The sequence below is a fragment of the Astatotilapia calliptera genome, chromosome 17, assembly GCF_900246225.1.
Source record: "Astatotilapia calliptera chromosome 17, fAstCal1.2, whole genome shotgun sequence".
Classification (NCBI taxonomy): Eukaryota; Metazoa; Chordata; class Actinopteri; order Cichliformes; family Cichlidae; genus Astatotilapia; species Astatotilapia calliptera.
This window is the reverse complement of record NC_039318.1, coordinates 16606833-16631305: the sequence shown is the minus strand read 5'-3', so window position 1 is coordinate 16631305 and position 24473 is coordinate 16606833. Positions and strand designations below refer to the sequence as shown.

The window sequence follows — 24473 nt, the reverse complement described above, 5'->3', positions numbered from 1 at the left end:
TGACCTTTCTTTATTTTGGCTGTTTGTCTGACCTTTTCTAATGTCTTCTGCAGATGATAGTATTGTAGTATGTTTATCTTCTCCTGCTTGGAAGTTACTAAATCACTTGGTTTGTCTGACTCAATAGTTTGTATATCTTTTCAAAATAAAAGCTTTTCACCATTGTCTGTAGACAGAAACATTTTATTTTAAAAACCAGCAGGATTTTCATTAGAAGTACACCAGCTTATATATGTAATGGCATTTGTTCTCTGACAGTTGATGTTCTACCACAGCTAAATAACAGGCAGTAACAAGTCCGTGGTTGTCTGTGGTTTGGAGGAATAGTTAGTTTATTTCTCTCTGAATCAGAAAACATCTCTAACTAATAACTTGTGCCTCTACAATGATGAACGCTCTCATGTGTGGGTGTTTGAAAGGCAGTCAACAGAGGCTCAACATCTGGTCAAAGGCTGAGAGCCTCATACACCACTGAAACGCATACTTTTGGCTCTGAAGCTAAGTTGCTTAAAGGTGATTTTGTGAACAAAGATAAACCACCAGAGAAACACCTGTCAGGTGCACAGGAAGGAGGAGGTGCCTCTTCACGGCTGAGTGGGTAACGAGGTCTTCTTCTTTTCGTCCAGCCTTCATCTCTGCTCCTCTGTCACTGAGTTTAATTACACACCGTACGCCGAGGCTGCCCCCAGCGTTTGGTTTACCGCTGTCGCTGCTCGGACACAACGCTACATTTACATCAACCCCGCACTCCGAGCAACTGTCCTCATATCTGTCCTGAGCACGTGTTGGCACAGAGCGCGCTCAGTCGGGCGTCACTGGCTCCAGGTCTTAGCTGTAAGATGTGGTTAAATGAACAAAGACCGAGGTGAGCTGCATAAATGCATATTTACATGGCGAAACCCTCAAGTCGCTGTTTTCAAAGTTTTTTCTTTTTTAATGAACTAAGTGGAGAATTACTCTTTGTGCTGGGCTCAAAACATCCAACTGGAATCCATAACAACTGATGAGTCTGGACTAGTTTCAGTCCGAGTTAGGGTCTGGTTTTAGTCTATTTTTGGCTGGTTTTGGACTGGTTTAATTGGTGTTAGTCGCTGGTTTAAATCCCATCTATAAAGGAACAGACTCATAGTCAGATGCTTCTGTAAGGATGGGGTGTTTTGGGCGTAAACCTGATGCAGGTTCTGGATGTCCTGAGTTATGTCCTGGTGCTCGATGGAGCAGATGAACCAGAGTAAAACAGAATGTGGAAAGAAAGCTGAGAGCAAACATAGATCCAGTTGTTAGTGTGCACTTCACATCACAGCAGGGACTGATGCAGTGCACTCCCGTCACCCCCCTCATAAGCATCACCCAGGCCCCTCCCATGCATGGCGGACTGTGTTAGGATGTTTCCTCTCTGTTTCTGCAGGGCGGTGGGGGACAAAGAGAGAAGCCCGTCCTTCCCTTTGTCCCCTCGGAGCCCCCTTGGCGACTGCAGGAAGTTCTCAGATGTCTGCAGAGATGCACTGAGAGTCTGTTAACAGCAGATGTTCAGATATTACAGCACTCCGTTTACACAGGGCACTTCATCCAGACCTTTGAGTGAATGCACAGGAAGAAGTGTGTGCATTTCAGGGCTAGAGTGTTAACATCTTTTCTCCTCTCTGATGACCCACATTTCTGGAAAAATCACAAAGCTGCAGGTTTGTGGCAGCTCTGGCCGTAAAACTTTATCAAGACATTTAAGTAAAAACTTTTATTGTGTTTTTGTACTAATCCCTATCACAAGTTTCCACTCTGTCAGATCTTTTTTTTCATAATGATCTTAATTGTGATTTCAGTCTTTTTTGCACTTTTTTTATGATTTCCTCTAATGTTTACGGTATAACTCCAGTGTTTTTGATGTGATGTGTTCAAAAATGTTTTTAGGGTTGGTTTTGATGGATTGGGTTGTGGAGTGGTTTCACTCTGGTTTAGGGCTCTGTTAGTGGCTTCTTTTTATTGCAGGTTGTTAGTGTGTTTCAGGGGCAGGGTTTGTGCTGGTTATGGCCTTGTTTAAAACTTTGATTTGTTCAGATTTGAGTTTGGTACTGAATTTGAGCTGATTTGTTCCAGTCCTGGACTGGTTTTAGTCTAGTTTTAAGCACTGGTTTGCAGCATCATAGACGTTTTTCTCTGTCCTCTGGTGATGTGATCTAAACTGATGCTGAGGTCTGGAAGCTTATGCTTCTCTTAAAGAGGGCTCCTTGTATTTGGACTTGTTGTCATGTTCCAGTGTTTTCTTATCAGACTACACTGTAGTGCTAAAAACCCCTTTTTGGAAAATGTAAAAATCCAAAAAGTGGTTATGTTAGATCTGTATAATGGTCATAATGGTTAGATCTTTTTCTGTGGAAAATAAAAATTTTCATGTTCCCAAAAAGGAGCCAGAGTCCTTCAGATTGCAAAGTTTAAAAAAGAGTTTCACAGTTTGTGCCCACTTTTTTTTTTTTTTAAACCTTTTTCCATCTCATCAGGAACAAAAACGAGTGACTTCATGGTTTTAGAATAAACTTTGGGTTTTTTTTATGTGTGTGTCCCTGGTGGCTGTGAGCAGTGCTGCTCCTCCAGAGTCTTTTGGTTTGTCAAGCTGAGGCTTCGTCTCAGCTTTTTGTGAAGTGTGTCTCTGTGTGCTTGCTGCTCTTTGTGGCTGCATCTGTCTGCCTCTATTGTTTGCAGGAGTCCATCTGCTGGCCTCCAGTTTGCCCCTCCTCCCTCGCCTCAGACAACCAACACCCTCTAGCCTCACCCCTCCTCCTCCTCTTTGCTGGGAAAGCCAGCTGTCCTCCCCTTACTCTCCCCCATTGCTCCATCACCGATGAGCTGAAGAGGCTGCTCAGAAAACTTGGCCTGAGCGCATTCTTACGTTTACGATAATTTCATTTAAAAAGCTTCAGCTGAAATAAATGAATGTGATTAGTCTGGTTCACACAGTCTCAGCACGTAGATGGCATTTATAGTCAGGAAAGGAAAACCAACACATGCAAAATCATATTAAACAAAGGAATATTTCAGCACTTTTCTAAAAGTTATTTTAACACTTCTGCTGGAAGATGCAGAGGTAGATGTGGATATGCTTTGACTTTCATTCAGAAGAGAAGACGGGCCGGGCTGTAAAAAAGTTTGTACACAAATAAAATATCTTCATATTTAATCATGTTTTCCGAGTTTAAGAAACTCTGTTTTCACTGATGATGAATTTCTGAGGTTTTCAGCACCTGCTTACAGTCTTGATGTTGATGTCTGTAAAAATATCCTTAACTCTGTTCACAACTCTTGTGATTTTTCATGTCTGAACCGCTGTCAGTCATGTCCTGCTAATGTCAACTTATGCTATTCCGACATGAGTATTAACTATTTGTGAAGCAGTGTCCTGCTGAATGCATCTTTCTCTAGCAGACATGCCTGTTATTAAACTTTGATAACTTTACTGACTGACTGTATCAGAGCAGAACTGCTGCTTATATTTCTTTTTATTGTCAGTTTATTATGTAGGATCCCAGATGACACATTTTTGCTGCGGTTTCATAAAAATAGTCCAACAACGGGTTGATTGGTCCAAACAGTTTTTCTGCAAATTTAAAAGTAAGATGAATATTTTCAGGGTTTAAATTCTTGGTTTCTACTTTTAATTTTGTTTATTTATGATTTATTATTGTCTTTATTCCTTCCCAGCTAGTTTTGCTTTTTACATTTGGATGCTGGTCTGATTATGAGCTCGTCAGCGGTTTGTCAAGCACTTTTAATTGATGAGACCAGTAATAAACAAACACATGTTGATTGATTAGCGAATCATCGCCAGCTTTAGCGAAACCAGATTTGGCCTTTCGCACTAATCTGTGACATTTTAAGATCAGTTGATATATAGATGACCTGAGAAGTGACCGGTAAACTGATCGATAATGAAAACAGTTGTGAATGCTGTCCTGTTGCTGAAGCATTGCGTTTATTCATGGCGATGTTCAGAGCTGTTTCACTGATAGATGAAAACATTAGTCGACTATAAATGCCTTCAGCTTAACGTTGTGAAGTGTGCGGATCAATAATTCAAAATGACAACTGTGAGTATTGATCAGACGGAGCTGTGTGGACAGGGAGCTGCAGAAAGTGAAAGAATCAATGAAAGCGCTGAAAAACAAAAATCCAGTGTTGAATTTGCAGCTTTTGGTGTTTCTGGAAGCCTCACAACCTGACAGCTGCTGTTTTGTTGCAGTTTTCAAACTGTCCGCTGGTTTTATGGGATGGCATTCATCATTATTCACTTTACTCTCTCTAAACACTAAAAATAAGAAAGTAACAACAGATAATGTAATCAAAGGTAGAACATCTACTTTTTCTTTTCTTTTTGTCATTCAAACAATATTGGACAGTCACTTCTCTGCTTTGCATGGATCACCTGACCTGCCTATGAGAACAATTTGACATTTTTTTGTAAGCAAATGGAATTTTTTTTTAAACACTAAAACAATCATCAAAAAAGGACCACAAGGATGTGACAAAGGTGAACACTTTTCAGGCTCTGAGTAAAATTAAGCAGTGCAAGGATATCTGAGAGAATACATCACATTTCTAAACGTGATTGCTATCCAAATGTACGTCCAATAAATATCTGGCACACATTTATAAACACAATCTAGAAAGGCACCAGACACCAAAGAGCTCCGCCAAAGCCAGTCGTCCATTCTTCTCTATGTGATCCGCAGCCAAGCCAATGATAAAAAAGCTTTTTTCCAAGCAGTTTGGATCCACAACAAAATATAATGGTTTCTTCCCTTTCACAGGCTCAAAATCTCCAACTTTTATCTCATTAGTTTTTATGTAATCGTACAAACCAACAACAACTGAAAATAAAAGCAGCTCATCAGCATAAAGAGAAGTGCAACTTGTGAACTGAAAGCTTCAGTGAACATATTTTTATTTTTCCTCGTATAGGTGCATTTATATCTTAAAAAAAAATCAGCTGTTGGAATTCACTGCAAACAGCAGCGGTATTACATCTAAGAAACAAAATGTAAATCTCATCAGTGCCAGTAACAAACCTGGATAGGAAGGACATCCGGCATAAAGTCTGTGCCAAAACAAACATGAGGATCCATCAGCCAAAGTGTCTGAAGTATAACATAATAGAGAATTTGTGGTTTTAGAACAGGCTGAATAGTAAGGTTTAAAAACATGGTTCATTCAGAAAACCTTTGACAAATTAAATTAACCTTTTAATAAAAAGTCAGAAAACTTTTTATTAACAGTTTTAAGCATTTCAAATAAATAAACCTAAACCAAACATTTTATCAGTTTTCCATTTAAGAAAAAAAAAAGATCAAAGTGCCCTTAAAGCTGTCTGTAATGGTAATGTGATGGAGCAGACCTCAGAAAGAATAAATTCTGTTTTGATCAAACTAACTGAAACCTTATTAGCAATCACTCTAGTATCTTAATTCTGTGATTAGCCTGAAACAATGGGTGGATACTGATGTTTTTGGTGCTCCAGGTTGTACATTATGGATGCTTTTTGGATAGTTTCTAAACTCGTTTTGTCTCAGTAGTTAAAGTCAGTTCTGCAAGTCACAACTACAATACTGTACAATACAATACTATGAAATACTGAGAATTTGAAGTGTACGAGCTCACAAAGCTTAAAGAAGCTCCAGAGTAGTGGATTCGTCTTCAGTTGTCATATTTTCCTCCAGGTGACTTCCAGAGTTTGACTTTTAATTTCTCCAACTCTCGGTCTGTTCTGTGCCATCACAGCAGGAGAGATAAAACCAACAGAAGCTCCTCATTTTGCTCAACAGATGTCCTTAATCCCGTCTAATCCAACATGTTAAACGGTTGTTTTCTCTGCAGCGAGCGCGGGGCGCCGACCCTGGCACTAAAGCTTCCCACAGGCCAGTTGGACTCCCTCAGACTCCCTCTGGTCCTGGTCTAGTGCTCTCATCTCCTCACCACAGTGCCAAGCACAGGCTGAATTAATAAAGTATCTGTTTCTGAGGCCCGTATGTGAGCGTGGACAGCTCATAGCAGGAAGAATAACACAACTTTTTAAGTTTCCATCAGGAAAGAACCCTAGGTTAATTTTTTTTTTTACCTTTTACAAAAACTATATAAAAGATTTGTGATCTGATCAGATACTTTTTTCTGGTCAGTCCCATTATCAGTTTTTCTGATGACTGTGGCAGTGTGAAATAAAGAATAATCAGTGCTCAGGAGTGACCACTTCAGCATTTATGACTTTGAATAAAGTCTGTTTTCTCTGACAACAGCAGAGCGCCGCACTTCATAAATCAGTTCTTTAAATAAATCATCTGCACCTTCAAATTTCAAATCAGTGGCTTTAAAGAACTTTCACTGCCTTTAATTTAGCAGCTCTTACCCTGAAATGACCTGATTCGTTCCTTCAGATTAATAATTTGTGGCATCAAATGACTAAATCGTGGTCTGAAATGACTTCATTTTCACCCTCTTTCCTTCTCTCTCTTCTGCATCAGCTGAGAGCCAAAACACTGAAACTGACTTTCTATGAACTGGGTCAGAACATCAGCACTCTGAAGGGAAACTTGGATATCCATTAAAATATTTTGGGGGATATCACACATGCAATGGGCCAAACATAAATCAAAATAACATTGATGATCTCCATGCTGAGGATTTTAGAGGAACAAAGATCATGATTAGAAAGAATAATTTGTAATTTGGCCTCACAAACACCTGAAACCTGAAACATTTAAAAGTATAAACAAGAATATACGTTGGTGGGATTTTAATAATATAAGCAGCTGTCGATGGATGATTAGTAAAATCAGGCATTCAGATGATAATTCAGAGACTTAACCTCCTAAAATCAAGCTGTGTAACATCCACATGTGTGACTCGTGTTATATAACCAGAGAACAAACAGGAAGTGATGTAAATGCTTTTCAATGGAAATTGATGCAGAAAAGTGGAAAATCATCCTAAAAACCTCCCTCTGTTGTAGTAAATGTGAATAAATAATAAAATAACTGCTGGTGTTTGGTGGCTGTTTGATGACCACGTTATCACCACGTCCAGTGACATTTAAAACGTGACCTGATCACTGAGGTGTGTCAGGAGTGTTTAACCTTGTTCATTAGTCAGCTTTGAGTGTTTTTCTTTTTCTTTTTCCTTGGTGTTTTTCCACTACTCGAGTAGTTTGAGCTCTTCTTTTTAAATCTTGACTAAACAACTAGTACATTAGTTGCTGGGAACATTGTTGCTTTTATTCCACTTTATGTCTGAAGTCTTTTAGGGGAGGCAGCTTCCATCAGTGTAGTTTTCCTTGGTGACTTTTCAGGCTAGTCTTCATTTTTCCTCAGCTGCTCTTCCAAACAGCCCAAATCATGTTGAGAAAAGATTAGATTTTTAACTCCTCAGCGTGAACACGGCCGAGCTCCAGCCCAACCTGCTCATTCAGCCACTAACTGGCCATTTAATCAGCACCAATAACGTCTGCTGCTGCTCTTTCTGCCATTTTTCATCCTCTTATTATCTGCGATTAGGAGAGCAGAGCTGAGATGATCGGTGGACGCAGCAGTGGCTCTATAATTTCTCTCCGGCTCTTCATTTTTTAATATAGAGTTTGACCTTTCAGAGCTATGTGCCGGTTGCCGCCGCTGGTCAATATTCTCAGCTCTCGCTGAAGGTGCGAGCTGTTCGGTTGGCAAATAAATGTCTTCATTAAAGCGACGACCCCGAGCCACATTTCTTCTCAATGACGTTCAGATCGTTTCTGCTTCAGCCTGTGATTTTGTTTGGCCTCCGATAAACGCTGAGGGACGAGGACGGGAGATTAAAGACACTCGGTTTTCACAGGTGAACATTTTCTGAGAAGCTCTGAGGCCTCTGTTCCCACAGGATTCATGTTTCTGGGAGGTGGTGTTCATTTAATTCATCTTTCTTTGTGAAATTAAAAGATCTGGACTATACAGGAGAAAACAGAAAAGATTTGACATTTTTAGGTTTTTAATAGTTTTAATAATCCAGTTCTAACTGTTTGTACAGACACTGGCTCATTACACACAGGAGCTCCGCTTTTTTTAAAGGCACCTGTGTGACACGCACGAACAAATCCAGGCAAAAGACGGCGCTCAGAGAGAACACCTGTGCTTACCTGCTTACATTACAACAGCACATTAATGAGCTTACAGCTGATGGCCTTTATTGCTTTATGTTGTTGTTTTGGCTCGCAGACAGGCCTGAATGTTGGTGTCAACATGTTTCCAAAAGCCGAGGGAAACCAGTTCCAAAACAGGCCTGTGTGTTACTGCGGTTTATACGCAGATGCAGGAGCCCAGTTTCAGGCCTGCTCCTAGATCTATTATGCAGGAAGCCCAGATTTCCCTTCAGAATAAAAGCTCGCCTGCTGGGCCTTTGTGAGTTCTCAGCTCTCTGGCACAAAATGAGCTTTTATTGAAAAAAAAAGGCTGAACTTTATGCCTTTTTCAAACCCCGAGATGTCTGAGTCAAATCAAGCTTCTTCTTCTTGAGTTGTTTTGCGTTCCTCTTGTTTCCATTTACATCTCGGACCTCCTGCTGTGATGGAGTGACACGTCTCTATAGCAACATTTCTGTGTGATGCTGCAGGATTGAAACAAAGAGAGAAACCTCCCTTCAGCGTGAAGTCACAGGAGCTGATTTAAGTGGTAATAAGAGCAGGAGGGGTGAGGTTTGATCGTTTACTTTTCATGGAGAGGCGCCGCAGCGAGAACAGCGGGCAGCGTCACAACAGCTTCGATCACGTTTCGGCAAATCACATTAAAAAGAAGTCCCATTTTTATGATCTTCCATTCATGCGAGCGGCTCCGTCACTTCTGAAAAACCCAATTAGCAGAGATGGGCGATTGAAATCTTGGTGAGGGCGGCAGAGAATCTCAGCGGGCTCGGCTCAGTTCTGTCTCTGCGTTGGCATTCAGTCGGTGAAATATCTTCTGGGCACTTTTGCTGAAAAGTTAATTGAGATGATAAACAAATCAGAGTTTGGAGCTGCTGCTGTGATTTCCTGTTTTTTCTCTCCTGAGTAAAAAAAAAAAGAGAGAAATCAAAGAGCCGAAGGCAGCAGAAACAGTGATTAGAGCCGCTGCTGCTGATCGATTGAAGAGGTATTGTCACCGTTTCTGTTTGTGTAATTAAAGTTTGTGTCTTTGAGTCCATTTACCGAGTAAACACTTTTGTCTTTCTCTGTAACGAAGCTCGTTAGGGGGCGAAAATCAGCATCACTTAGTATTTAGAAAATAATTCAACTGTTTCTCCAAAGAAGTAAAAGCTCGCAGTCAGTTTTTGTTTTTTCCCCTATCACAAAACTGCTGATTACTCAGACTGTATACCAAAGATGGACAAGAACACTCACTGGTTTGTAGACTCCACATTTTGAAGCCTCAACATTGGCTTTTTGGAGCATATATCTTATTATTATTATTATTATTATTATTATTAATAATAATAATAATAATAATAATTAATAAATAATAAATAATAAATAATAAATAATTAAATAATTAATTAATAATAAGATTATTATTATTATTAATAATAATAATAATAATTAATAATTAATTAATTAATTAATAATAAGATTATTATTATTATTATTATTAATAATAATCTTATTATTAATAATAATAATCTTATTATTAATAATACTCTCAGATTTTGGTCCACGTTGATATGACAGCATCACACAGCTGCTGCAGATGTGCTGCGACCATCAGAAGATGGTACACTTGCTAAAAAGGGACGGACATGGTTAGCAACAATAATCAGGTAGGCTGTGGTGTTTAAATGATGCTCAGTTGGTACTAAGGCCCAACATCTGCCAAGAGTATATCTCCCCTACCTTTACACCACCAGCAGCCTGAACTGTTGATATAGGTCAAAACTCTGAGCCGACCATGTGAATATTACTGCAGAAATTAAGACTCATCGGAGCAGGAAACATTTTTCCATCTTCTGTTGTCTAGTTTTGTGAGTCTGTGTGTAACCTCAGTTTCCTGTTCTTACTGACAGGAGTGAAATCAGTGTGGTCTTCTGCTGCTGGAGCCCATCTGCTTCAAGGTTCAGAGATGCTGTTCTGCAGATCTTTGTTGTAACGAGAGATTATCCGGGTTACTTTTACCTTCCTATCAGCTCGAGGCAGTCTGACCATTCTCTGACCTCAACAAGGTCATTTCTCCCAGACAACTGTGGCTCTTAATGGTTGATGGGGAAATCGAAGCAAATCAGCAAGAAAAAAGTCACTTAAATCATCTTAATTAATCATGCTAATACAGTAATTGGATCTACAGCAGGTTATTTTTATCATGTCTATATGTCTAAATGCACTGAGTTGTTGCCATCTGATTGGCTGATTAAATATTTACCTTAACAATCAGTTAGTTGTTAGTGTCTCTAATGTGGCTGGTGAGTGTATATATTATTTCAAATTAAAAGTCTGTCAGCAACAGAAAGCAGTGTTTGCAGATTCCCGGGAGTGTTTTTACATATTTCTCAGGTTTAAATCCAAACTGTAAGGACACATGTGGATTTATTAGGACACGAGTTAACCATTAAGGAAGCTTTTATTTGTCATCAGGTCAGGGGTGATGAAAGGCAATGTCAGAAACAAAGCGATATAAACAGTAAACAGCTGTTGTCATCTGCAGTTAAACATCTGTGAGGTCTTTAATTACTCATCAGAGTTTTCATTGATCCGCTGGCCAATAAATTGATCGATAGTTTCGGCTCTTCTTGTCGACATTTCCAGCTGTCGGTCAGTGCGGCAGCTTGTCACATTCCAATGGAGTCCGAGTTACATGGGAAAATTAGACTCGGGGCGCGTTTGATTTGCATTTAAATGGATTTATTGTCCACTGACGGTGTGACGGGTGGAGACTGACCACATGATCAGATGAGAGGAAATGAGGAGCTGTGCTGCACGGTTTGGCCGAGCGCCCCGTTCGGCTGCATAATGAACATTTTAATGTGATTGTTATCAGATGGAAGCCAGCGGAGGAGGGTGAGGAGCAGCAATACTGACAGAGCTGAAGCTCTGCTGAAGCTTGGAGTCGTGGTCATTGAGCCTCTGAAGCGCGACTCAGTTTGATTTCATGGATTTTTTTCTGTCTCTTAAAGTTAAAAAGCAAACACTGAACAGCAAGTGGGGACTCTTTCTGATTTCATTTAAAACTACATGAAACAGGTTTAATTACTCGAGTTAACCAGCTGGATTCACTTATTGACCAGCTGATAATTGCTGATGATGCTCAGGAGGAGTGAATAACGTGGAATTATAGACTCTGTAATTGGTCAGCAAAGCCTCAAGCTGAGCATTTGTTTTTTTTGTTTTCTACCATCGCCATTTTAATGTTTTAAAAACAAGATGTGCCGAGTGTTTTAATATTTCCTGCAGCGTATTTTAATGAAGTCAACCAATGTAGAAATCTCTGTTTCATGTTTTAGATTCTTCAGGACATCAGCTTCATTTCAACTGCCTTAAAGTCAAAATAATTAGAGTAACTCCTGAAACATCATTTCTGACTTCAGGGTGATGAAGCTGAGAGAAACTGGCTTATACCTCATGTGAGGATCCAGTTTTTCACTTTCAAAAAGTCTTGAAAAGTCAGTAAAATATACTGAGCTGCTCTTTGTCTTTCTTAAATCCTTTGACACTTTAACCGCAGTAAGCTGGTTTTAAATTACTCATCAGCTCTCTCCCTCAGAGCTCCAGATTAGGGTTGCCACTCATTTCCTGGGATATAAATAATATTACCACGATAGTCTTTTCAAGATCACCTCTGCTCACCGAGCTGAAATTGAAATGATTACATCATATAAGTGTTCGTCCATCATTGTAGATCAGAATTTGTTTTTGAAAATCTTAGGTTGATCTTTTCTCTATGACCAGCACCTGAGTACTGGCAGTTTGGTTGGTTGTTGATAGTTAAATCTCTGCTTGGAGTGCTTTCCTTTTATCTGTGCACACAAATAAAAAACATAGTCAGTATGGCCTTTGTTCGCAGTGTTTTACGAATGTTTGTCCTGAAACAGACGTGATTTTTAATGTCAGATATCCTTTACGTGGGTGAATAAAGGAGCTCTGTTCTGTTTCTGTTTAATCCTGGTGATCAGCGAGAGGGTGATGAACCTTCAGAAAGTTCACATCACACACAGGTTTAGGATCTTGTTTAATCAGCTGAAGTGTTTCATATTTTTCCTGTGAGCTTCAGCTTCATAACTGCTGTTACAGTAATAGTTTAGGACAGGTCTCACCTCCACCTGAGAGTCCCAGATGATCAGACCTCCTCCTGACGGGGAGGGCAGGTGTGGCTCGGTGGCAGTGATGGTCAGCTCTGCAGTGTTTTCCCTGCTGGGTCGCAGCCACCCGGCGGCCATATTTCCACGCTGTGTTTGCTGGCTAAAGCTCCACCTCTGCATGTGGGGCAGCGGGGGCCTCACGGCCCTTTTTGCCAAACTGTGGGCGAGGGTCCAGACTCTGTCCTGTGTGCCCCTGTTGATAAGCTGTCCCGCTGCCAGACACGAGCTGGTAGGAGTCCATTTACCCGGAAACTGCAGCCAAGGACACTTTGGAGGTTCTGATCCGTGAACATTTTCTCTGCTTCAGTCAGAATCTTTTATCTTCGGTGGTTTCAACTGCATGATCTACTGTTTTTCTACCAAATATATAATCTAATCTCTCTTTATGAATCTGGAATAATCTCTCTGTCTAATGGTAGTGGGCTTTGGAAAGCTTCAGCCTAAACCTGTTTACATTTTATCTGTTTTCTTTTCTTCATTTAATAAAAGCTTTTATTTTGAAAGTTTGGATTTCAGTCGAGATTAAGCACTGAATAAAAACAGTCTTCCTGGTTATGATGAAGCCTGCCTGCTGGAATTAATCAAACATCTGGCCCTGCCTGTAAGTAGGCCCCACGGTGGGATCCTGGATGGGTTTATGCTTGTCTCACCGTTTTTAAGGTGGTGTTTGTGAGTGTTTCTGTCTCACCAGAATGGAAAAGGCCAAACTGCAGCCGTCCGTCTCCTCGCGGCCTGAAGGGCCTTGCTGGTAAATGGCGTGTAAACAAAGGAACCGTCTGGCAGCTGCACTGATGGAAATCTGAACAGCTACTAATGTGTTTTTCAGCAGCCCCGTTATCTCAAAGGCCCACTATCAAACCAGAGTACATAATGAGTGTGGATAATCCGGCCCGCTCGCTGAATCGGCAGCGCTGGCGATGACCTTAGCCGTGGCCGTGGAGCGGGCGGCGGCGTTCTCAATTAAATTCTGCCAGTGGAGTGGAGAGAGACGGCGAGCTCGCAGAGATCAGTTTAACTGCTGAATGAGAGATTAGAAAGAAAACCAGCGTCGACTAATGCTGAATAAACTTCACCTCTACGGGTTGTTTCTTCGAATGCAGCAGACTATATGTGCCTTTCAAAGTCGAGGGAGTGGACGGGAGCTGAAACAGGAAGGAGAGGAAGCCGAAGAATAACTGTTACAGTTGTTTAAAGCCCAGTAACGTCATATTCAGATTTAAATCATTCCAACTCATGTGAGGCATGCATTCATCTTTGTTTCACAGCGTTGTTCACTTTGTTCTTGTTTAAAAGTCGCTGTTTGAGAAAAAAGGCTAAAAAGAGCTTCATCGAATCAGAAGTATTTTTTGTGCTTCTGTATCATTACACTCACGAATCCACAAGGAAACAAAAAATGCTCAAAATCAAAAGAATGTTTTTGTTTTTGTGGTACACGTTCAAATCTGATACCATCATAGCCTGCTGCCGCCATGTTGGTTTATCAGAGTCAGAAGTGACCATATTTAGACCAGAGGGTGGAGCTTCTGGTTCCGCAGCATGAGCTTTACTAGAAGTTGATGCTTCCTGGCATCCATTAAAACCTGCAAGTCCTTCATCGTCCAGCAGAGGCTCCAGCAGAGTCCGTACTCATGTTAAAGTGGAAATGCTGTTTCAGGAACAGCTTCAGGAGTCAGGAGTTAGTAGTCGTGGTCTTCAATTCCTTGACGTCTTTCCTGTTCCCATCAGCTGACACACTGCAGCTGTTTCAGGTCTCTGCCAGCTCCCTCCCCGTGGAAAGCTGACTGGCTTTCTGGTTCCAGCTGACTCGTCTGTCTCGAGCACTTCCACTGGGACCTCTCCCAGAGTTTCAATTAACGATCTTTCTTCAGCCAGCAAAGAGCAGAAGAGATCAGGGAGGAAGGGAACACTGTGTGACCGCTCCGTCACAGCCGGGTCTGAGAAAAACTCCAGGCGTGCATTCATAAATAAAAAGAAGTGTGTGATTGATGCTGCAGGGCTTTATTTTTTCCATTCTTAAATACCTAAAATTGTCTCTAGATTGTAGAAACCTCTAAAACAAGATTGTAAAACATGATCCGGCCCCAACTATAAATTCTCCAGAGGTGATGGGTAACCACCTTCTCCATAAACGGACAAAAACACCCACATACTGCTGTCTCACTCCCAGTTTATTGATTGATTTTTATTATTATTCCTTCCTGCATAAATATGCCGAGGCCAGACAGCATTACAAGACATGGTTATTTAGGAAAAAGAAACCAGAACCAGACAGAGGCAACAAATCAAACATCCTGATACTTTTCTTTTTCCGAGCTTTACAAATATAGAGAAATCATTAGGAAAGAATTTTAAAACTTGTTCATTCTTTATCAGTGCACCACAAAAATTCTGTGTCTTAGTAACAGTAATCTCATCATACATGGAAACATTACTGAAGAAAATATGATTAATTATTAACTTCTAAATCTCGTAATTAACACAACCTGTTCTCCTCCTGGATGTTTTTAATCTGTGAACTTCAAGAGTCAAGAAACGAGTTCTTGTTCTTCATAAATGTGCCGTAATCGCTCTGAAGGCCATAATCATGCTTCATTTGAATATATGTTCATTATTTTGGTTTTAACAAGATGTCCTTTAACCATTTTTCTCCAAGTAACTTCATTCTAGTAGAGTTCACACTGTGTAATAAATTGTTATTACAATACATAAATCAGCATGAGGCTCTGCAGGACATGGATGATTTCCTCCAAAGCAAAGCCATCCTGTTGACTCTAGTTTCTTACAAGCGTACCATTTAATTTTCACCTTGTTGATCCAGGAATAAAACTCGGATTCTGTTTAATGTTGTTCCAAACACCACTGACCTGAGGCACGAGGACAAGCTTTATTTCTGTTGTTGCAAATACAGTATTGATATATATGAATATGTACATCTTAGTACATGCTGGCTGATCGTTATCCTCACTCAAACCCAGCACAGGTTAGGAGTGTAGTTTAAAGCCCAGCAGAAACCTACATGTGTGCAGGAGAAGCAGCTGGTTGTGGAGGTTGAAGGTGAATGAAGTTAAATGGAGGATGGTGTAAAGCAGCTTGTTGTACTGTGACTGATCTGATATACAGTATTTTTGTACAGTAATAGAAACAATACAAAATGTAAAAATCAGCCTTTATTAATTTCAGCAATCCTTTCTATTAAAAAATGATGAAAGATTCTACAAGAAAATGTTATGTTATTAGTTTACAGCTTCACAGGGCTCCATTTATTGGCTTATCAAACAGAAACACCAGAAACAGGAAGACCAAAAAGTTGGAGTTCTACTTTCACTAATCCTCAGAGGTCTCAAACATCATCAGCAATGTCAGGAAACCATTTTAGCTCTTTCCCCCTAAAGACGACTTTTGATACCCTTAATAACCTTATGATGAGTTCTGACGCCTCAGTATATGTCAATAAAGTTGTGGTTTGATGACCATTAGAGTAGTTTCTTAGTTTCCAAATGTAGCTGCATAGGCAAAGACTGCCCACACTAACTTCTGATGGCCTCTCAGTCATTTTGGCCTATAAGCAGCTCAAATATGAACTTCTAACATCACAAGAATGCATTAATAAACATGCAGCAAATAGGACGCTGATAAAATCCAAACCAGTTTAGCTTACCAGGCTATTTCGTACTTATTTGACTGTTTATTGGTTTCAATCTCTAGTTTAGACAGTTGGTGCTGCTTTACACCATTTTGATGTGCATCAGCTTACAGATGGAGAATTTACAAAAGTGAATCATCGGCTCTCAAAGGCAGAAAATTGGGCATGCATCAGAAAGCCCATTTCCTCCATCACACTGTCTGGCCGTCATTAGAGCTGCTCTGTGTGGATAAAAGGTGAGGAGAGAGTGGACGCTGATGAAAGCCTCTGCAGGCTGCGTCTCATTTAACTGAGCCCGATAGCTGGAGGAATGGCTCGTTAAGACACCTTAAAACATCGTTAACGTTTCCTCTCTCAGATTGTTGCCTATCAGGCAAAACTGTCTGCTCAGGGGTCACAGAGTCCTCCCAAAGTCTTCCACTACAATCCGCCAATCAGCCCGACACAGGCCCGATCTGCAGACATATCTCAGAGGAGTTAGACAGCACTCAAAAGGCCATCCTGGTGCTTAACAGTATAAAACCAGGGAACTGAATCCTTAAATCGTCACCTTTCGACCGGTGACTCTGCTCAATGTTACACCATAGAAAGAGGCACTCTCTATGCGAGATGGTGTTTTCTTTCACACCCTGCATGCATTAGTGAAGCCTCCTGATAGTAACATGTGCAATCAATCCTTCATTTAGAGATACTTGTGCCTAACTGTTGGTAAAAACCGAAGAAAAGCGAAGCACTGAAAACATTTTTCAGAGCGACGCTGCAGGAGCTCCGTTTGATTTTATCCACAGCTTTAAAGCAGCCGAGGTCAGGTTCAGCACACGCTGCCATTATCTGACATTTTGGGAAATCCTTTACACCTGAGAGTCAGATGGATATCAGCTGTCGAGCAACACGTCATTACATTCAAGTCTGAGTGTCCTTTTTCTGGAAGATAAATCCTCGCCTGTTTGAAGAACCTGGAAGGTCATTTAATGACACTTAAGGGTGGTTTAAAGGTTTTTGCAGGATCCTCAAAGACTCTGAATACATTCCATCAGCTGATAAAAAGGATTTACGATTTACGTTTAAGTGTAGCTGTGGGCTGTGGAAATATGTCAGCACTCTGTGAGGACCACAGATTGTCTTAAATTTCTAACAAAGAAAATCTAAAATTAATTTCAACCTAAATTTGGGGTTTTAATGGTAATTTAATTTAGACTTATTGGAGGGAGGGTAAATGTTTCTAAAGTTGTCAAAAATCCCTATAACTTGTGGGCTGGTACTAAAGTAAGACTGAAGAACATTTTTAGTGAGTTGGATATTAAACATGGACGTCATCTGTTGGGTAGTTTTGGATCATTTTGGCTGCTGCCATGTTGAGTTTTTTTCATAGGTGACCATATTTGGAGACGAGGGTGGAGCTAATGCGGCCAAACAGATGTGATGAACAAACATGTATACGTGTTTGTTACGTTTCTGTATCAGCCTGTAAACATGTTTATTTCTGCTGTTTTAGTTAAACATGGTAGTCTATGGGGACTGACTCACTGCTGCCTCTGCTGGACGTCAGAGGAACTGCAGGTAGTAATGCCGTTCTCTGCTCTGTCAGAAGCTCAGTGTGATCTGAGGTGTTTCCTCGTCAGGCTTTGCTTTCTGCAGGTGGTTGAGGCTTTTTTATCGTCCTGTGTTGTTTCTTTTCTCGTAGCAGGTCTTTGACTGAAGTGCTGATGAATCTTGACGTTCTCGGCGGCAGCATTGTTTGTCTTCAGTCTGATCTCCGGTGGCTCTGAAACGCTCTCGGAGCACCGTAATCGTGGCTCTCTGCGATCCCTGCTGCTCTCACGTTCTCTTCTTCCTCCCCTCATTCACTTTCTCCTCAGCTCCCTGCAGGAGGGACGAGGCTGTGCTCTGCAGCCTGGAGAGCCTTTAAATGAGTGACCTTTGAGACAATCAGAGGCGCCCCGGCTCAAACAAACCCTGAATGGCGAGTGGCGGTCCCCGGGCCCCGTAGCAGGCTGCTGCCCGGGCTGCCTGTGGATTACATTGATCCCCTGAAACAATGGCCTCACTGCGATCATGGTGGAGAGGGCTGATAAATAACATGTGAATAAATGCAGGGGGAGCACCGAGAGTCATGGAGGCCTCCACTCTGAGCTAGAAAGGATTTTCCTGTTGTTCCAGAAGCTTCACGTCCCAAACAGCCAACAGGTTTCATTTGACTGGGTTCTGTTCAGGTGACATCGTAACCACGGCTGACATGAACTCATATGGACAGTCGTTGCTGCTGCCATTTCCTAATAAAACCCAAACTTTGAAAGTCTTTGTGATTAGCAGCTGGGCTCGGCCCCCCCACACACACCCTGCCCCGCCCCACCCACTGTAGTCTATAGAAACGCTTGAAAGAAGCAGCGGCGGGATGAGAGGGGCAGCAGTGAGTGGAATATAAAACATTTAGAGAGCTCTTCTTCAGGAGTGTGAGGGTGAAACGAAGGGAAAAGGGAGATTACTCCGATCTGCCGGGGGAAATGTTTCTGTGGTACACGCTGAGGTGGGGGAGGGGCATAAATGTGTATTCATGTGGACGAGGATGCTGAGTGTTTCCAGTTTAACATCAGAGTGCGAGTCGAAGTCATCGTGAGCTGCTTCAGATTCAGGTCAATGCCAGTGTGAACACTTTCAATCTGTTTGTGTCGAGGGGAGACATCTGCTCAAGGATTCAGGCTAGAAGAGGTCACCTGTTCACCTGCTGCTACATTGTTAACAGGCAGGATAGATGTAAAGGATCACGGAGAGCATGACCAGCATTTATACAGCAGTCAGTCTGCTTGTACACTAAATACTTACTTTGAACACAAAGTAAACCCTAACAAAACCTAACAAACACACAACATTCAGATTAAATATTAAAAATATACTTAAAATATCAAAATACCAAGTAAAAAACAAACGAATGTAGAAAGTGCAACCTAAACACTTTTATAGTAGAAGATGAGTTCATTCTTGAAAATATAATAAAATGTAAAGTTTTTAGGTTTTTAAAATAACTACATAAAAAACCCTAAAACTTTAGCAAAGTAAATACAAAAATAAATAAGTAAATAAACAAGAATGAAGAACAATGCAAAGAAGAAATTATGAAGCGAATGGAAAAATACACAGAATAGTAAAATATAGAATAAATTATTGAAATCACAATAGTGAATTTAACAAAAGAAATAAAAAATTAGTATTACAAAGCTTACCTTTTTGTATTTTACCAAAATAAAATGTAAAGTAAATGGTTTTAAATGTTAATTAAAATGTTAACATTTAATTCTTGAAACTAAAATGAAACGTCAATTAAAAAGTAAACATATACACTACATCCACAGTGTATACAGATACTGTGTATCATGACTGCGAGCTTGGAGGTGTTTCAGACTGTGTCCTGATTGGTGTAAAGGCAGGAGGACGCTCTGCACACAGCTTTTTAATCTCAGCCACGGCTTTGTTTGCAGCATCTTCATACAGCAGGGAAATGTAGTTTCAGGAGGAGTGTGAGGTTTACTCAAAGTACAGACAGACTGAGGCCCTCACACACAGACAGAAGCATCTCCGTCTCACTCTCCCTCCCTTGCTGTTATCTGTCTGTCTCACCTGTCTGTCTCTCTCCTGTCTCTCTGCAGAAGCTGGCGGTCAGAAGCTGTCCTGTTGGGACGACTAAGCCGCTGTCGCTCATCAAGCCTCCCAGTCAGGGCATCGCCATCTCCGTGGTGCCGGCCAAGGCTCCCGTTTCCATGGTAACCGCACACATTAACGGACAGAAGGCGGTGGCGAGCTCGGAGCCACTGCAGACGTCCCCCATCAACCTTCAGACGGGCGGCAGGGCCGTGGCCACTGGAGTCCACCCGTTCAGCAGCAGCAGCAGGAGAGCCGGAGAGCTGCCCCCCTCCCAGGTAACGTCCCTGCTGAGGTCACAGCGAGCAGCTGTTCCAGCTGTTTCTGTTCCAGTCATTAAGGTGAACAGGTGTCCAAAAAGAAACTACTTTACTTTTTCACACAGAAAGTAGTTTATTTCATGTGATGGATTACTACATCACACATCCGGAGATTGAGTCTCAAACACGTTATTGTGGATTCACCTGTTTTCCAGGTGAGCGATGAGTTAATAGGTTTCACACAGTAACACAGACCTGCACCCGATGCAGGCAGCTTTGTTTCCTATGGGTAGAATTTGGGTTTTTGTGAATGGAGTCTGGTGGGTTTGGATGGAGCCGTCTGACAGCAGCACAGGCACTGAAGATGTTTTCGTACTGTCCGCAGTGCTACGATTAGCTTGTCCTTTATTTACCACAGTAAATGTAGAACATTTGTTCCTGGTTCCTGGTATTAGTCTGCCTATTTCCTGGAAACTATAATGAAGGATATCAACAGCGGATGAATCTGTGGAGCTTCACAGAACATCTGCTTTTTGGATCCTTTCAGAGGTATTTTATTCTTTACAGTCTTTAGTCTGAAGTTATAAAAACATTTTCCCTCTGAACATCAAACTGGTTTAGAGTTTACAGATTTAAAGATGCTTTAACGTTACGCGTTGGTCTTTAAAGTCGCTGGTTTAGGGAGTAAATGTGTTTTCTTTACAGCCGTCACCTTGTCGAGCATCCAGAAGCTTCTGTGTTGAGTCACTGCTCAGAAACCTTGGAAGAAGAAAGAAATTGCAAAAACTTGACATTTTGTGCCAGCTGCTCTAACATCCTGAATGATTGTGTTTGAATGCAGCTCAGCGTGTGAATGCTCAGAGTCAGACAAAGACCTGAAAACCACAAATTCATCAAGCACAACACTTCCTGTTAAAGTGTCATTTTACTTATTTCGTCAAAGAAATCTCAATTTTTTTAAAAGCTTCAACTCTGAGAAAAACACATCAAAAGCTCATGTATGTGTGGTCAGAAAACTGAGTCTGAATGTAGCAGAGCCAGCCTTGTTTTTTCAAGTCGGTCAGTTTCCTGTCATAGAGTCTGATGGCGTGAGTGCCGCAGCTCGCCGCTAAAGCAGCAGCTGATTGTTGTTGTGATTCTGAACACAATGTGCAGCACGGAGGAGAACTCATGGTTTGAACTCAGGGACTGTTTTCCACTGTTCCTCCTCCTCCTCTGAGCTGTTAGGATTCAGGCCGCAGCACCTCACCTCTTCCACACTTTGTATTCAGCACCATCACCTCCATCAGCACACAGTCGGGAACCGAGCTTCACGCTCAACACCGGCAGCCTCCACACTATTACTGTAATTGCACGGCACCATAGAGGGAGGAGGGCCGAGCCTCGGGGCCCTTGGGCTCTGGCTTTATGCTTCCTCTGTCTGTCCTGCACATCAGCACACCTCATATGACACGCAACACGTCTGCTAATGTGAGACTGGCTCATACAGAGAGGCTGCACAGTCTGACAGGAAATAACATGAGGAAGCTCTGCATCTGAAACTAGTCCTAAACACCATGATGAACAAGGTCCAAAGCTTTCTAAAGAAGACCCAAATCAACACCTAAAAATGCAAGAATCAATGCCCCTAAAGGGATTTTGACTTAAATGGAAATGATGTCCTGGACGACGTTCAAAGCCTTTCTAACATTAGAATTAAACTATAACTAGCCCAAACTATGGTCCAAAACGAGTCTTAAATCAGGCCTCAAAATGTCAGAAGCAATGTCCCAAACCCTTTCCAAAATATGTCTCAACTTAGAACATCATCATAAACAGGTTTAAAATAATGTACTGTTTAATATACATGCATCTACATGCGGTGCAGTGAGAGTCTGAGCTTCCATCAGGGTTGCACTGATAATCATAAAACTCAGTCAGTGCGCCCCAGGGCAGCTGTGGCTACAAAGTAGCTTGCTATCGCCAGTGTGTGAAAGTGTGTGTGAATGGGTGGATGACTGAATGTAGTGTAAAGCGCTTTGGGGTCCTATGGACTAGAAAAGCGCTATATAAATGCAGGCCATTTTACCATTTGTTTAACACGGACCAGAAAATGAACACGTGACAATTGACAGTCCCACGACATTCAGGCTACATAACTGGACACTCGATGGTGTTGACTGTTCTTCACACATCACCAGGGGACCGGTCAGGGTGGGTTTGCATTTCAGGTCTAAATTTTATATGAAGTGAATCTGACCCTGATGATAAGCAGGTTCCTGGCAAGCTGATGGAATTAGGTTTACTCAGCCTGCACTTAGAGGCTTTTTGTGAAGCTTGTGGCCTTGGCCTTGTGCTTCCTGTCTTCTGTCAGTTTGAGGCTTCTTACAGGTGGACGATCAGCTGCTCAGCTGCCGTTGCCTCTACTTGGGATGCAAAGCAGGTCGAACGTTTGGTGCGATAAGGCAGCTGCTTTTCATCATCGTGTCACTTTGGACAAACCCAGACTGGCTCTCCTCCTCCTCCTCTGTCAGGTGGTGGAGGTGAATGCTTTGGGCAGCAGGACTCTCTCAGCTCTTTATGGCTGCATTGTTCAGCCGAAGCCAGCGCTCCTCACCCAGCTGCCATAAAAGAAAAAATAAACCCTCACTCTCCCCGACGCTTTTCTTGCCTCCATCAATTGAGAGTCGGTGGCTCATGTGTGAACTGAGATGAGGAGGGGGGGGGGAGGCAGGTCACTCCGACCACCTGGCCGCTAATTTGCAGATCAATAATGAGTTGTAATGGGACTGCTGCTCTGCATGAGTGCACACATTACAGCTGCATTGTTTCAGCACTTCAGTGAACTCTGAGTGCCGCTACACACACACACACAGTTTCTCTGTGCAGAGAGACGGGGATGCCGAGGTGCCGCCGTGACCCGCTTTACAAATTTAAATCAGACTGTGTTCAGACGTCCCCCTCCTGCTGGTGGGGTTCATTATCTCTGCCAAGCAGGTGAGGCCTCGGTCTTTCACACACGACTCGAACAGTTTGGGGCATTTGGTAGAAAGTTTTGCTCCGAGTTTTTGAATTTGTTTTAATCATTTCAAGCTTTTCAAACACTTTGAGGTGAGGACCTTTTTCCATCATCTTTATTTGAAGGCTGGTGATTTGGCTTCTCCCAAATAAGAAAACTAAATGCTCACTCAACAAAGCAAAATCTAACCTAAAAACTCCAGACAGTTAAAGTAAATGTGTTACAGCCATGTGTTCCATGTACTGGAGTTTCTCAGCTGTAAATCCTTAAGAACAAATAAAGAAGTTCAAAATATAAAAGTGCATCATAACGATGCCCAAACCATCTTAAACAACTCAACAATATTTGACCTTTTGAATTTGTCTGAACCCATTTAAAAACCAACATCAACATCCTGAACAATGTTTAAAGTAGAAATTGTTGAAAAGCTTTGCTAAATGCCTCTTTATCCAGCCCTAAAACTACCCTAAACACCCAAACACCATCCTGAACAGAAACTGATTTTAAACTAGTCTCAAACAACATCATCAACATCTCCCTGAATGTCTGAAATCTGGTTGTAAAAAAGCATTTAAAACAGCGTTTCAGCCGGCGCCGAAACAGAATGGAGAAATCTGCATCTTCAGCACTGGGCCAGAGTTTATCTGAAGATGACATCAGAAACATTCAGCATGAGCGAGTGCTGCCTCAGAGGAAGGGATTCAAAATAGAAATCATAAAATGTCGGATTTTATTCAGATTTGTTATGAAGCCGGTGAGAAAGCAGCAGTTTTACGTGAGCTGGAGATAATTGGGGCTGGTTTCAGTCAGCTGTGAACCCTGGCTACTGATTGGAGCTGAGCTCAGCGCATGTTAGCTGAAGCGGAGGTACAGAGAGGCTGCGAGGAGGCCAAATCTGTTTGAAAGTCGTCCACTTTAACGCCAATCCTGCCTCTCTCTTTCATGACTCTCCTTCTCGCCGCCTTCCAAAGACATCTTTATCCTCTTAAAAACAGCAGCCAAGGTCATCGGTGCCGTCCGCCTCCAAGGCTCGTCAAAGCCAGAGGAAGGTAGACGGCCCCTTCAAGTGGTCTGCACGAGCACAGAGGGTCCGCAGAGAGCGACGGTCGCATTAATCATTATTTCATTTGTCAGCTGGAAGAGAAGAGAAGGCAGAGGACAAACACGCATGCTGTATCTGCTGCTGATTTAGCTGGGCTCGGTTCAGTCACAGGAACTCAGGATTCAGGCTTCACCTCCCAGACCCCAAAACCGGGGTTTCATCTGCAGCCCATCATTTACTTTGAGATATGTAAGTGTGTGTCTAGGGAGAAGTGCGAGGTCATAGACACAGACCAAACAGGCTGAAATAGATTTATTCATAAAGAGCTCTTCAGTGAGAGCGCCTCAGACTGAAGCACAGAAACACAGAGTGATACTTCAGTCTCTCTGGCTCAGATCTGCTCAGTCATTTCTCAGGATTTGGGGCTAAACAAGGACTTCTAAACATTTCCATGAACATCTGTGACTTCAGTAACCATGACGACCACAGGAACAGCATTAGTGTTAACCTGACAGGAGCGTCCGTGAGGAAACATGGATCCTTTTTATTCATTGACCTCCTTACAGCTAAAAC

At 41.9% G+C, this 24473-nt stretch overlaps 1 protein-coding gene across 4 annotated transcripts in view; it reads left to right on the top strand.

The window, feature by feature from the left end:
• The window catches only part of phf21b (PHD finger protein 21B), a 91337-nt gene that overhangs the window by 53333 nt on the left and 13531 nt on the right, over positions 1-24473 (top strand). For 3 of the 4 annotated variants that reach the window (XM_026146625.1, XM_026146624.1, XM_026146623.1), the window contains exon 3: positions 19609-19878. In XM_026146625.1, coding sequence (XP_026002410.1) covers positions 19609-19878 — 270 coding nt within the window. Of the gene's footprint in view, positions 1-1022; positions 1683-19608; positions 19879-24473 lie in introns of those variants that run through there. The other variant, XM_026146627.1, reaches the window with a different exon arrangement.